Genomic DNA, 13,612 nt, shown 5'->3' on the forward strand with positions numbered 1-13,612 from the left:
GCCTGAACAAATTTGGTAATGCTTTATTTAATCAGGTGAGCACAGGGAGCAAGGAAACTGCATCGTCAAGCCAAAGAGAACAGAGCACCTCGAGGAAACTTACAGCAGCACCGTGAGTTCTCAACCTGCCAGCTGGGAACTTACGTATTTGCTAACACAGAAGAAAATAAACAGGAAAATAAAGGGAAGACATCAAAAACTCCCGCAGAAGATATATGCATTTTGTTTCCTCTGAGCTTTACAGACCCAAGGGGGTCTGTAATGATGTTATGTTGATGATGTGGATCTATTGCTGACTTGGGCAGCTGGCATCCAAACCGGAGCAGCCTCGCACCAGGAACACAGAAGCGTTACTACTCACAATGTATCCATGCGCTTTATCAACAGCCATGCAGCCTAACGCTCCTCCCTCCTCCTTTCAGGGCATGCAGTCTGGCCCCGGTGCTGAATACAACACGTTCAGGTATTCAGAACAGTCTGAATTACTTGGAAAAAGGAACCAAAAGCATTTTGGAGCCTGACAGCAAGCAAAATTAACAAGCATAATGTGAGGAAGAACTGCTGTAGCCAGAAGTAGCTCTTCAGTAAAGGTCTGAGCTCAATTTTATAGAAACGCTTATATAAAAGCAGTGTTTTGTCGCTTAAAAATTACATAAATTAACCTCAACATGTTAAAAGTAACTAAACCTGGTCTGCAAAGATGGGCAAGAATCAGATGCTTAATTATAGCCATGGAAGTGCACTGCAGGGAGGACGTGTTGCTCCGTCACATCATAGTTGCTGCTGGAGAAGTTATAGATTCAGCTCCTGTTTCCTAGAGGTGGAAGTTACAGATGGCAAACAACGTGAGCAAAGCTACTGCAGACCAACATCACCAAGGGAGATACAGGATGTAAACACTCCATAGTCTGAACAAATTATCCTCATTAGTGCAGACCACTGTAAACAGATAAATGCACTTAAAGGCACTGCAGATAAACATGGTCAGTGATCAGCAGCATTTAATGTCCCATTATGCCATTGGTTGGAGCTACCACCATTAATACATCCAAGAAATAGAAACGTGGCAATCATTAAATAAACTCACTGTGAAGTGTGCTTTACAGAAAGTAAAGCCTTAACATTATTGTTCTACATGCAGTGCTACAAAAGAAGTTTCTTTAAAGAACATGTTACATAAAAGGTCAGAGGCAACTTCAAACCTCAGGCTCAACTCATCACACAGATCAGTCCCAATTCTTCAAGTAGTAAAATTAATTCAGTTTTCAGACAGGAATATTCTTAGCTATATGAGCAGCCCAGCATTTACACACACACAACTGAAACGGCCCCATTCACCAGCGAGTAGGAGCAGCTCTGCATCTCTGCACCTCTGACTGCTTCCATTTCTGTGGTCACAGAAACAGCACAAAAATCAGAATATAAGGGAAGTCACTTCTATTCACTTCAGTGATTCAATATATCTCCCCCACCCTCCGCTCCCACCCTTCCCCCTAAGGAAAGAAACCCTCCCCCCAGGCCAGATGCATATTCCCCCTATTGTGTCCCCAGTCAGACTTCAGATCAGAAAGTATCTTCTCAGCTATTGCATGTTACAGGAGAAAGGTGGCCCCCTGCCTGCCCACCCTGCGATTTTGGCCTAATTCTACTCAGGCATTTCGGAAGCTCAGACTTTGGATGTTAATTAGCTACGGCGCAATCCAGTGATCCCTTTGCACAGTATTTATGAACAGCACTGAGGGCTCTCTAACAGTTACCTGCGTATCAGTACTCAACCGGCACCGGCTCTCAGCCACACTACACTGTCAAACCTCATTCCAAAAAGTGCATATTCATAGACAGAAGCTGCTTTATTGGTCTTCATAAGAGCTAACTGATGATTCTACTGATTGCTTGTAAGGAAGGGAACTCCTCATCCTCGATATGCAAAGCTTTATGAGTGGCAATGTCCTGCTGCGTTAGTACTTGCTTACACGTTGGGCAGATGCAGCAGTCGAGATCAGAGTTGGAGTCTGTTTGCCAAACATTCTTTTTGTTCTTTTTGGATTTGTTTGAACTTTGCTTTTCCTTGATTTTGAAATCATTGTGAGCAGAAAGCAGTTCCTGTTGTTTAACTGTGTCTGGTAACAGCACCAGCAACTCGTTAAAAATCTTCCTGAAATTCTCTCCAAGCAGCTCTCGGCAACTTTTGTAATAATGTGCTGCAGAAATCAGACCCTTGAGGGAAAAGAAAATTGGAATGATTAGGAACTTAAATAATAATGATATAAAAAGATTCATGCTCTGCCAGGCCACACCACGCTCACTTTGCCAATGCTACAGAGGAGCTACAGTGGAGCACCAAGTCCACTCATCAACCACAAGCAGGTGCTACACATGAATTGAGCAGAGGAGGATTTCAGGTTCTTGCCCACTCACCTGTCTGAACTGCCCAGAATGAGTTTTAAACTTATTGAACTTGGACTCATCGCTTTGGAGGAATTCTTTGATGGATTGTATTAGCTGGATGTTCCTCTGCTGAAAGTTTTCAGGTATTAAGTATGTCCCATGGCTGGATTTTGGCCTGCATTTGGGGGAAAAAAAAAAAGGAATTGGATACTGGTTCACATTATGGAAATATGCTGCAGACGTACATGACATGATTATTCTTTTCTCCCTTTCTCCACTCAGCTACATGTGCAATTTCTGTCAGCATCACATGGTTATGGTAACCCACTCAGCATTTTGTGCTCTGTTTGAATCTTCTTTGGCCTATCTTGAGATGCAACATGTAAAGTAACTTTAACCAAAAGGACTTTTACTTACTCTTTTAAAGATGTAGTGACAGGTTCAGAGATACTGGTGGATGGAATTACAGCAAAACCTGGTGGGGGTTTACTAACAGGCACTGACAGTCCCGGAGGCGGAGGAGGACTCTTTAATAGCACCACAGTGTTAAAGCCTAAATGAAAGCAGAAATGTGCAGGAAGTTAGAGCACATATCTGTGGCACCCACATACCAGCAAGTAAAATTAACACCAACAGTCTGATGTACTCTCCAGAAGCATTAAGAAGTAACAGTCAACAGTGCAGTCATCACTATTTCAGAAGAAACTTAAATATTAAAGAGGTGGAAATCTGTTGCCTTAACGTTCAGGTCAAGAAGTGCTTCATAGTGCCTGATATTTCTCTACAAAGAGCGGACTTTCAAGACTGTGTTACTGCCCTTTAACTTCAGCCACATTTCTCTAAGCTACAGCCATGAAAGCTGTTGCTGCCCTGCAATGCCTACCTGGTGGCGGTGGCATTCGAGCTGATCCTGAGCTCCCAAGAGCTGGGAAGTCTTCCTGAGGTAAAGGGCACTGGTTCGTCACTGTGGGCTTTTTAAGGCCAGGGGGCTCTTTGGGTGTACTACAGACTGCTAATGATTTTTCTGAATGACCATTCACGACAGCTGCAGATCTGTCAGAGGCATGAAGAGCAGAAGCAGTGTTTGATGTCCGCTCTGCTTCTGGCAGCTTTTCATTACATGACCTGGGCAATGATGTCTCCTGTAACAGGTGTGGGGATGACGGTCTCTGCTTCTCAACCCCCATCCTCTTTTTCTTGCTTACTTTTGTGAAAGTTTGTGAGGTAGAAGCTGCCAGCAAAGATGATACATCAAACATTGTTGGTGTGTTCCTTATCTCCTGGGTTGTCAAACCACTACTGCCGTCTTCATCATCTGACTGAGAGAGTTTATTGCTCTTCTTATTACCTTTAGTGCTATTCAAGGAGTATGATTTTTTGGGTATCTGATTTACACAAGGGGTGCTAATGGCTTTGACCACATTTTTACTGGAACCACTGTTCCACGCAGATGTGATGTTAGTTACTGTTTTATTGTTAGGCCTCATTTTAGACACCAGAGCTGGAAAATCCTCCTCTTGAAAAGCTGTTTTCTTTGCAGTCGCTGTATACGTCAAAGACATCCCAGAAGAGACAGCAGGTGCTGCAGAGGATGACAAGCTTGGGAAATCTTCTTTAAGCTTAACTGCTGCTAGCTGCGCAGAGCTGCAAGAAAGGAAATGCGCACCTAGTTACACCACCACTGCACAGACAGCAAAACTCCACCAAGCAAAAGAGGCTCCATGCCCAACAGCATTCTCCTTCAATCCATCACTTACAGTGGCACAGCTGGCATAACCATTAACAGGATGCAAATACACAAACCGTGTCTGGGTGAGTCCTCTTCAAAGCAGACTCACTAACCTTGCTGTCTTATGAGCACCTTACCTTGACCAGCAAGCCATACATGCAGGCTTCTAGTACATTTTAGCATCCATATCCTGCAAAGACTCCATAAATAGAGTTACCACCCATTTAACAAGATGATGAATTAAAAAAGCCCAACAGCATATGGCTCCCTTAAGACAAGCTACTGAGTTAAAAATGAGCAGAGTTACAGGGAACTTTTCAGTGTTCCTGACTGCAGTGCACACACTGAAGCAACAGCCCATGCTGTTCATGCAGCAGCTAACAAAGAAACGGGTCAAAGCAGACGGGAAACTGAGAGAGGGGAGCACCTGCAATTCAAGTGATCCATCAAACTAATTCTTCCAAAAACACACCGCCCAAGTAAGTTTCTAAATCAGCTTTCTCATTGCTGCAGTCTTGCACAGACTTACCCTTGTAGAGGTCCCACTGCAGAACCAATTGCTGGAAAGTCATCTTGGCTTAAAGCACCATTAGCAGCTGCTTCTTTTGGGGTATTGACAGAAAGAGCAAAAAAAATACATTCAACACAAATCCAGCAGTTTCAAAGTGAAAGCTATGAACGAATATGACAGCAGCATTAATAAGATCCATTTTCAGCAGCTGCTGATGTCATTAACCGACATTCCAAAAGGGCAGTAAGTCCATGTATCACCATTTCCTTCTGTTAACCACATTCACCATTATGACATCAGGCTCTAACATACAAGCAATTCACGGAACTTAATATGAGCAAACACTGGTTGATAAGACAGCCTCTAGAGGATTCCTTCACGACTAAGAAGCCAATGCCCCCAGCTGCCTGCTCTATGCTTCTCCCAGAGGCCAGCAATCAGCTTCCTGCACAAGGTTAGGATATTCTGACTCAGAATGCTGATTTGCCACTTGGATAGCTGCTCCTCTGAGCTGTTCAATACCTCTGCTGCACAGATGCCCACACTGCTAAACAATTAGCTCCTGGGCAGTCAGTTTTCATCAAAACATAAATCATTCCCAATTAGGCTTTGTCTTAAAACGCAGTGCTGTGGACTGCATCAGCTTAAGAACAGATTGATAACAGCTTTGACATGCATGCAGTAAAAGCTGGGCTAGCAGCAGGGCAAGATAGCCTTGCCTGTCATCCCCAGCTGAGCTGTACCCATTAGACAACCAAGCTCTCAGCAGCTCTCAGCTCATTATGGAAGCATATAAATTTTGAGCAGGAACCCTGTTGTAGGAGCAATAGTACAGTGGAAAATGGATTTGGAACAACGGTAATACCAAAACAACGCTTAAGACACTGCACAGCTCCCTCCTTATCCACTGGCTTTTGAAAACAATGTATGGCAATTCACACTTTGGCCAAGCTGATCTCAGGACCCATCACCACACCTCCATGCCTCCCTGCAGCTGCAGAACATGTTCAGCACTAACCTGTAGCTTCACTTGAAGACTTTGGCACACGTTTGGAGCTGGGTACTTCAGAATCTCTCAAGTCTTCCTTTTTGCCTCTACTGCTGCCGTCCTCTTTGTCTTCTCCCCGTTTCTTCTCTTCCTGCCGTTTAGCAGCTACAGATGCCCTGACTGCTGCTGCAACGTCTCTGTCTTCTTCTTCCCTACAGAACAGGGCAGATTTTCTTGGTAAAACAGCAAGGATTATGAAGCACTGTTGCCTCCCACTCCACCTCGCCCCTCTCTGCAGTAAGCTCTGATGTCCATCCCTGGCCTTATGCTGCCACCTGCTGAGAAGGCTGAAACAAACCCACTCTTCCAATACACCCTTAGTGAGGAAGGTGACATTTTAATCAGGGATCTGCAAGTTCTACATGTGGCGATAACAATCCAAGATAGAAGAAATCAAACTGGAGTGAACTGGGAGAGACAAGACCAACGATACTGACACTTTCTTCTCTTATTTTCAAATGTACAGAATTATTTGTAGACCAAAGTGATCCTTTGAAATGTGGCTCATAACAAACTCTCAAAGAATGCAAAATCTACATGCAACACCAAGATACGAAGGTGTTTAGAGATGGACTTCTTCCCCAGTGAAATTACCAGTAATGAACCAGCTGACCATCCAGTGAGAGTAAGAATTAAAATAGAGGTGCAGCACATAAAAAGCACTCAGGTCTTATATGCATGAAAAGAGAAATAAACGCAAACTTTCATTTCAATACTTAACCCTCTTCTTTTTCCAAAGCACTCAGTCTGGCCACACAGAGATCTGTTTGTTCAGTGAAAAAGCATGGGCCTTAGAATAGGAATTTCACAGTTACTCAGACCAAAAATTCCATTAAACCTCCAAGGATTTACCACTTACTTCACAAAAATCCTTCTAAAAAGAAGTTAGCACAACCATAGTTGCTGAAATTAAGAATTGTGATTTCAGTTAACCCATGTGTTGAAGATCAGTGTTTGCTTTCTTTGGCAAGTCCAGGAAGCTTAAACTTCACAGGGTAATTTCACTTTCACCAGGCACACAGCCAGCACACAAGCTTGCACTGAAAACTAGTTGTACTCTCAGTTAAGGATTCACTATGGAAGCTTCCAAATATTGTCCCTACTTCCTTCCAACCCGTTCACCAGAGCTCTGTTAATTGCAAATTGAGCAAGAGCACTAAGCAGCAACAGAAATCCACACAATGCTGTGCTACTCACCTCTTGTATCTCCAGCTGCCTCTTCTGTTCTGCTGACTTCCTCGGCCACCCAATCTGCCTGACCTCCCTTGCCTGTTGTACCTGTCAACTTCTTCATAGTCCTCTCCACCTATAACACCTGAACAGGAAGGACAGTTATTTCTCTAATCTGGGCACCATACTATGCCCAAAAATGAGCAAAAATACATTAGTACAAATAAATCTATCTTGATTTCCTTCTGATGATTAAGCAGTCTATCAAACTTCCAGGAATTGTAAAAGTCTGTATGTTCCACATGGAAGAAAAGTCTGCTCCATCTCCTCACCCAAAGCAAAGCCAGCTCTGAAATCACATTCATGATGCTGTGGCTCTGTCAACTTCTGGCTATTTCAAGAACAAACTCCCCAACCTCTCAGAGCCCTGGTTCCAGGGTTTCTCACCCTTCTGCAAAGAAACTTCCTAGCCAGAAAGTCTTCACCAGATGTTTCTGAATACCAAAGCAAAAAGAATGAATACATTCCTGGCCATCACAACGCCCCCCAGCCACACTCACCCTCGTTTCTCCTCTGGTGCCGAGGAGCATAGTTAAACTGAAGATCTATCTGCCGGTTCTGCCTGGCCTCGGCCCTGTTCTTGCTGTGACAGGCTGTTTTGTGTGCTTTGTAATCGATTTCAGTGCGGAAAGCATGGGTGAACTGCTCCGTACTGCACCGTCCCTCTTCACAAAGGAAATGCTTTTCACGGAAGTGTTCGCGAAGATATTCGTAATCACTGGAGAAAGAAAAGAGGCTGAGCTGCAATTCTCCAAACATATTTTACCAGTGGTATACAATTATCCTTCACCCTTATCTGCCAATGCTTAACATTAACACCAAAGAGGAAGACTTTAAAACACGAACTAAACAGAAAGTGGTTACTGCAGCTGTTGGTTTAAGGAGCAGGAGAGCCCATAGCCAACCTTCCTGCACCCTCTCTTCAAGCACTGCTTTCCAGAAAACTCACAGATCCAAACTATTCTTCTAAAGTTTCAGCTACAGAAAGAAAAATGAAATGGTTTCTGCAAACCTGTAATACTCCTGAGCACCGTCAGAGTCACAGAAGTGACAAAAGTAGTGATCTCGTCTCAGGTGTTTCAGCAGCTCATCGTTATCCAAATAACGCTCGTCACAGAATTTACACAGGGGATGCCCACGGTGAGAGGTGTCATCTGGATCTCCATGGATTCGATGGCGAGCAAGGTCCTTCCGAGTGTACCACTTCCTTTCATATGTAAAAATCTGAAGAAAAGAATGGAGTAAGGGAGGCTCTGCACAACTTACCTGCACCAGTCACAGATTTGCTTTAAAAAGATGCAATCCGACAACTCACAACTCAAATTTGCAGTGACTGGGAACCAAGATTTAGCTGATAAATCCAAACTTGCACCTCACTTACACTTCACTCACCCCAAACACTGGAAACAGATCAACTTCACCCTTTCTCCTTTCCTGAGAACAATTCTGTTCAGGGAACAAATTCTGCATTGTGTTGGGAGGGGCAGAAGATTGGCTCACAACACACAGGCTGTTTTGGTAGAAAGGGTTCTGAAGATGCCAGGAAGATCAGCATATCCTTGAGAACAGAACATCCTTTATTTCTTGTCTCTTTAACAAGGAATCTTAACTGTCTCTGGGAAAAGGTTCACTTGGCTTTGCTAGCACTGACTGACTGAAGCTTCTGTGAGTTTAAGAACTTATCTGCAGTGGGTATCAACACTACAGAAGCTTTCAAATCAGTTCAGTGAAAAATAACCCTGCAAAAAAGATGTGTTGGTCTTCATTCAAGTCAACCCTGACAACTCCTGGATCCTGCCCCTTTGGGCAACATCCTACAGTGTGACCTGCAGGAACCAACTGTGAATCAGAACATGTTCACAATGTAAATGCATTTCTCTGATTTGATCTTCAATTGGTTTCACAGAAAACAAATGCATGTGTAAAACTGCATGTAATGAGTTCTAAAAATACATGCTCATGCATTAAACTCCCTCCTACAACAATAAATAATGCTGACTACTATTAGACACAAAGAGTAGCAGCCCCAACATTCGTTTAACAACAACAGCTGATTTTGCCTGACACATCACTGAGAAATAAAAAGAAACCCAAACAAGAAAAGCCTGAGCTCCAGGGAAAGGTGGAATTCTGACTTTCAGGTTGAAAAAAGCATTGCCTGACTGATCAAACAGCAGCTGTTCTAAGCAAAATTCAAATGGGTTAAGAAACAAAAAAGGCCAGTGATGGCAGCAGTAAGATGAGTAGTTTTAAGGCTTGATACAGACATGCCACTTAGGATCGATTCTCATCCTGTACATGATTCAACTGTAAATGCTACAGTGACTCTGAGCTGAGAGAGAAATCCATCACTCTATGATGCACATTCCTTTCTGAACCACCACTTATATTTTCTCAGTTACAGATTTAGTTCATAAAGTCATCATAAGTCCTAATAGATATCTAAATCACTGCAGTTAGAGTTATAACAAAGCTTGTCTACAACACAGGATTATCTTCCTATCAGACAGATAGGGTTTGGTATTTACAGGCATTGTGGGGGAGGAGCTAACCTCAGAAGCTTATTAATGTGATTGGGTTTAATTTAAAACATAATCCATTTAGAACCTTCAGGTCTCTTTCATTAATCAGTTTATGGAAGAAGAAAGTCTCACTAGAAATCAACTGACCTGACTGCAGGCAGACAGGAGAAACCCAGGCAGCAGAGTGAGAAAGCATCTCCTTCTGCCCACCCCTGTAAGTACTGCTGCAGGTCACACAAGGAACCACCCTCTCCTTCCCTCACATTAAAGCATTGAACCAACTCACCTTTAAGTGTTTAACACAGAGTTTGCAACAGAAGAGTTCATGCTGCTTTCTCATGTGCTGTTCCAGATCTGCAAAGGTATTGAATGGCTTCAAATCTGGACATAAAAAGCATTCATGCTGCAGCAGCTTCCTAAGAGACAAAGAAAGATTTGCTAAAAGTTATTCAATTCCATTTCAGCAAATTGATATCCTTATTGAAAGATAAACATTCTGTCCTTGGAAGAATTCTGCATTCTTATTGCTACTTGTAACAAGGTCATCATTCTGTTTATTCCAAGAATACTTTGTCATCAGTCAGGAACAGAAGAGAAAGTTACATGGAGGCTTGAACTATAAGAGAGCTGAGCAATCACTGTGTAAGTAGCACAGCACCAGCACGCAGCTGCAGGTGGACAGAAACACGTCTGTGCAACACACTCCTGCCTTACCGAAGATTGAGCTGATGTGGGCTGCATTCACATCTGATTTAGTTATGACTTATACTGACAGTAACTGAAGTATATGATGGGGTGGGGAGATAAAAGCAAGCATGACGCCCAACAAGCACTGAAGGCAGAGCACTGGTCTCAGTGGGAACCCCCACTCACTCGCAATTCATTACTGTTCTGTGGGCAATCTCAGCAGCCCTCCAGAAATGGTATCATCAAAAGCAATTCCCAGGGCTGGTGTATAATTAATCAGAACACGTTTCCAACTGCTTCTGCTCACCAAAATCCAATGCCCGATCTCATGAAATGCAAATTATAGACAAGTTTTCCATTGGTAAAGAAGCAAAAAGCAACTCCTGGTGGGAAAGGCTCTGTACATCTAACAGAGGAGCTGCTCCCTTCCTACCTGTGACCAATGGACACTGCACTGAAGTCAGCATTTCCATAAAGCCACATTGTTCCATTAAGGAAGGCAATTCTGGCCACATAACATAGACAACAATGTGATGTTTTTAAAGACAAATTACAGAAACGATTCTCGTACTTACCTGTACAGCGCATAAACTTCTCCATCCATAAAGTAGATGTCATACTTCTTGTCATGCTGCAACTTGTTAAGTGCTATTGAGGAGAAAGATGTCAGCTTCCGCCCAAAGACGACCTGTGGGCAACACAGCACAGGGATCAGAGGCTGTGCAGTATTCAGGATGGCAGACAAACTCCACAGCACGAGCTTCATTTATTGGGATCTCACCACAGCCAATGGCTCAGATAACAGGGCCAGAGCTGTGTGTCACCACTGCTCGCTGTCCCTACAACCGTCAGCTGAACTATTACAACTGCTTATCAGCTTCCAGTAAGAGCAGCACACGGTGAGTTGGACTTGCCTGGTCTTTGGATTTTGAACTAGATTAGGTAAGTCCTTTATGATGTTTGACTACCACAACCACGCACTCAGGGTATAAATATCTCCAAGCAATGCAACCCACTCATTGCCTGGAGCCCTGTGCTCAGCTGCCTCCTGTCTCCCAGTAGGAGAGCACACAGACAGACCATCCTGCAAGGGAAAGTGACATGACTCAGGGTCTGATGGGGAGACCACTGCTTCCTCTTTCCTCATATATGAGTAGAGCGAGGGAAACTGCTACATCACTTCCCAAATTATTTGTACGGTGCATCCATTCTATAAGGATCTGGTTGCTCCCACTGCTGCCTACTGTTGGTCTGCTGGAGAACATGCTGAGCTTGGGCAGCGCTGGTGTAGTATATACATGTGTGTATATACACACACACATAAGCAAACACCTCTCTGAAATGTCAGGCTTAAAACAAAGTGACTACGAGTCTGATGGTCTGGGGATAAATATCAAACACATTATGTTTAAAACCATTTGTTTCCATGAAGTTCATTTCATTTCAACCTGAAGAAAGTTTCAGAAGGGAGGAACAAACAGCAGAAAAGCAGATTTTATCACTTCAGTCCATCACAGATTCCTGCAGCAGTTCCAAGGACAAACACACTCATGTCTAACAAACACGCTGACCAGTCCTCCAAGCCTGACCCAAGCACACATCGGGGTAACATCATAGATCAACAAGCAATCCTGCCTAACTCCAGCACAGCAATTACGCACCACTGAGAGCACACATTACCATAACAAGTATATCCTGCTTTCTCCTCCATCACACAGCGCAATGCCGGCCATCTTTAAAGTTACTTCCATTTCTTCTGGACATCACGTTGTGACACTTACATACACCAACCAGTGCAGCACCAGCTGAGATCAGGTGACCTAAATATGGCTCTTCTAACTCCACACGCTACTCAAAGGGAACAGATCCTGGCTTAGATCCTACATACGTGTTCAGCTCATTTGAGGGCACGTGATGTGACACATACTGGCCCATATCTCCTTCCTTGGGATGGACAGACAGAGCAGTGTTATAGAGGTACTCTTAAGTGGTCTTAAGTTGCACCAGGGGAAGCTCACTATGGCTACTGGGAAACTCTTCTTCAAAAGAGCAGTCGGGCATTGGCACTGCTGCCCAGGGCAGAGGATGGGGGTCACCATCCCTGGAGGTATTAAGAACCACAGAGATGTGGCACTGAGGGATGTGCTCAGTGGGATCTCAGAGGTTTTTTCCAACCTGGTCTTGAACACCTCCAAGGACGGGGCATCCACAACCTGCCTGGGCAGCCTGTTCCAGGGCCTAACCACTCTCCTAGTGAAGAACTTCCCCCTAACATCCAACCTCAATCTTCCCTCTTTTAACTTAAAACCATTTCTCCATGTCCTGCTATTGTCAGCCCTTTCCAAGAGTTTACTCCCCTCCTGGCAGTAAGTTCCCTTCAGGTATTGAAAGGCTGCAGTGAGGCCACCCCACAACCTTCTCTTCTCCAGGCTGAACAAACCCAACTCCCTCAGCCTGTCCTCATAGGGGAGGTGCTCCAGCCCCCTGATCATCTTCCTGTCCCTCCTCTGGACCCTTTCCAAAATCTCCATGTCTTTTTTGTACTGAGGGCTCCACACCTGGACACAGTACAACAGATGGGGCCTCACAAGAGCCGAGTAAAGAGGGACAATCACCTCCCTATCCCTGCTGACCACCCCTCTCCTGATGGAGCCCAGGATCCCATTTGCTTTCCGAGCTGCCAGAGCGCACTGCTGGTTCATGTTGAGTCTTCCCGTCCATCAGGATCACACCCTGTGCTCCATCACCCCCTGTGCTCCATCACTGCCGCGTGGCGACGCGCTGATGGCCCAAATCCCAACAGCAGATCGGGACGGCGGGGCAGCGCCTCGTCAACACCAACACAGCGACCGCCGCGATCCTCGTCCGCGTTTCGCCTCCTCCCTCCCCCTAAGGGCCGTTGTTCCTCCCGGCCCGGCCGAGGCTTCACTTCTCCCCTCTGTCCCTGTTCCCCCCAGGCCTCACCTGGCCCAGCTCCTCCCGGCACACGGCGCAGTACCGCACTCCGCACAGAGCCCGCATCCGCACGGAGCAGCGGTAGCAGATGGGATGATCGCAGCGGCCCAAGGCCACCACGTCCAGCTCCCCGCAGCACAGCACACACGGACCCTCCGCCGGCCCCGACGCCGCCACGCCCGAGGCCGAGGCGGCCATGGCGGCGCCGACCCGCCGCGGCCTAGGCCCCGCACCACCTAGCAACCGCCAGCACCATCGAGAGAAAGCCTAGAGCGCCGCCCTGGATAGACTCCGCGTAGCGACTTTCTGCTCGACCGCCGACCATAGAGAGCCGCACTGCACGGCGTGTCTCTGGGTTAACCATAGAGTTTTAGCCTAGAGCGCCGCCTCGCTCTGCCGCTTATCCTGCGATGACATCCGGTCCGCCACGCCTCCTGGCGTCACCCAGAGGGCGACCATAGAGAGCGCGGTCTAGGCCGCCCCCCGGCTCTTCCGGGCCGCCATCATGGAGGAGCGCCCCCTGCAGCACTTCCTTGCCGGGG

The 13,612-nt window shown here is 45.6% G+C and overlaps 1 protein-coding gene across 3 annotated transcripts; it reads right to left on the reverse strand.

The window, feature by feature from the left end:
- Window positions 1-3: 3 nt before the first annotated feature.
- On the reverse strand, window positions 4-13,327 carry ZNF598 (zinc finger protein 598, E3 ubiquitin ligase). 3 transcript variants are annotated; one of them, XM_015876842.3, is made up of 12 exons: window positions 13,080-13,327; window positions 10,691-10,803; window positions 9,715-9,844; window positions 7,919-8,130; window positions 7,407-7,624; window positions 6,874-6,991; window positions 5,647-5,828; window positions 4,647-4,716; window positions 3,272-4,032; window positions 2,806-2,941; window positions 2,419-2,563; window positions 4-2,217 (listed from the first exon to the last, which is right to left on the reverse strand). In XM_015876842.3, exons 1-12 carry the CDS (start codon window positions 13,266-13,268, stop codon window positions 1,870-1,872), a joined length of 2,622 nt encoding a protein of 873 aa, XP_015732328.2. In that variant the 5' UTR covers window positions 13,269-13,327; the 3' UTR covers window positions 4-1,869. The 3 variants fall into 3 exon arrangements, 2 of the variants coding, with proteins under 2 accessions (XP_015732328.2, XP_015732327.2); XM_015876841.3 differs by having other exon boundaries at window positions 4,647-4,719; XR_014933833.1 differs by lacking the exon at window positions 4,647-4,716.
- Between the last annotated feature and the right edge of the window lie 285 nt (window positions 13,328-13,612).

Source organism: Coturnix japonica, chromosome 13, assembly GCF_054131305.1.
Source record: "Coturnix japonica strain WE chromosome 13, WE-NBRP24, whole genome shotgun sequence".
Lineage (NCBI taxonomy): Eukaryota > Metazoa > Chordata > Aves > Galliformes > Phasianidae > Coturnix > Coturnix japonica.

Bases quoted from the DNA above. Each gene is read 5' to 3' on its own strand.
- ZNF598 (XM_015876841.3), bottom strand. From the start codon at position 13,268: ATGGCCGCCTCGGCCTCGGGCGTGGCGGCGTCGGGGCCGGCGGAGGGT. The intron at 8,131-9,714 runs GTGAGTTGGTTC...TCTTTTCTTCAG, and splicing joins TCTGTGTTAAACACTTAAAG to ATTTTTACATATGAAAGGAA. The intron at 2,218-2,418 runs GTGAGTGGGCAA...TTTTCCCTCAAG, and splicing joins ATTCTGGGCAGTTCAGACAG to GGTCTGATTTCTGCAGCACA.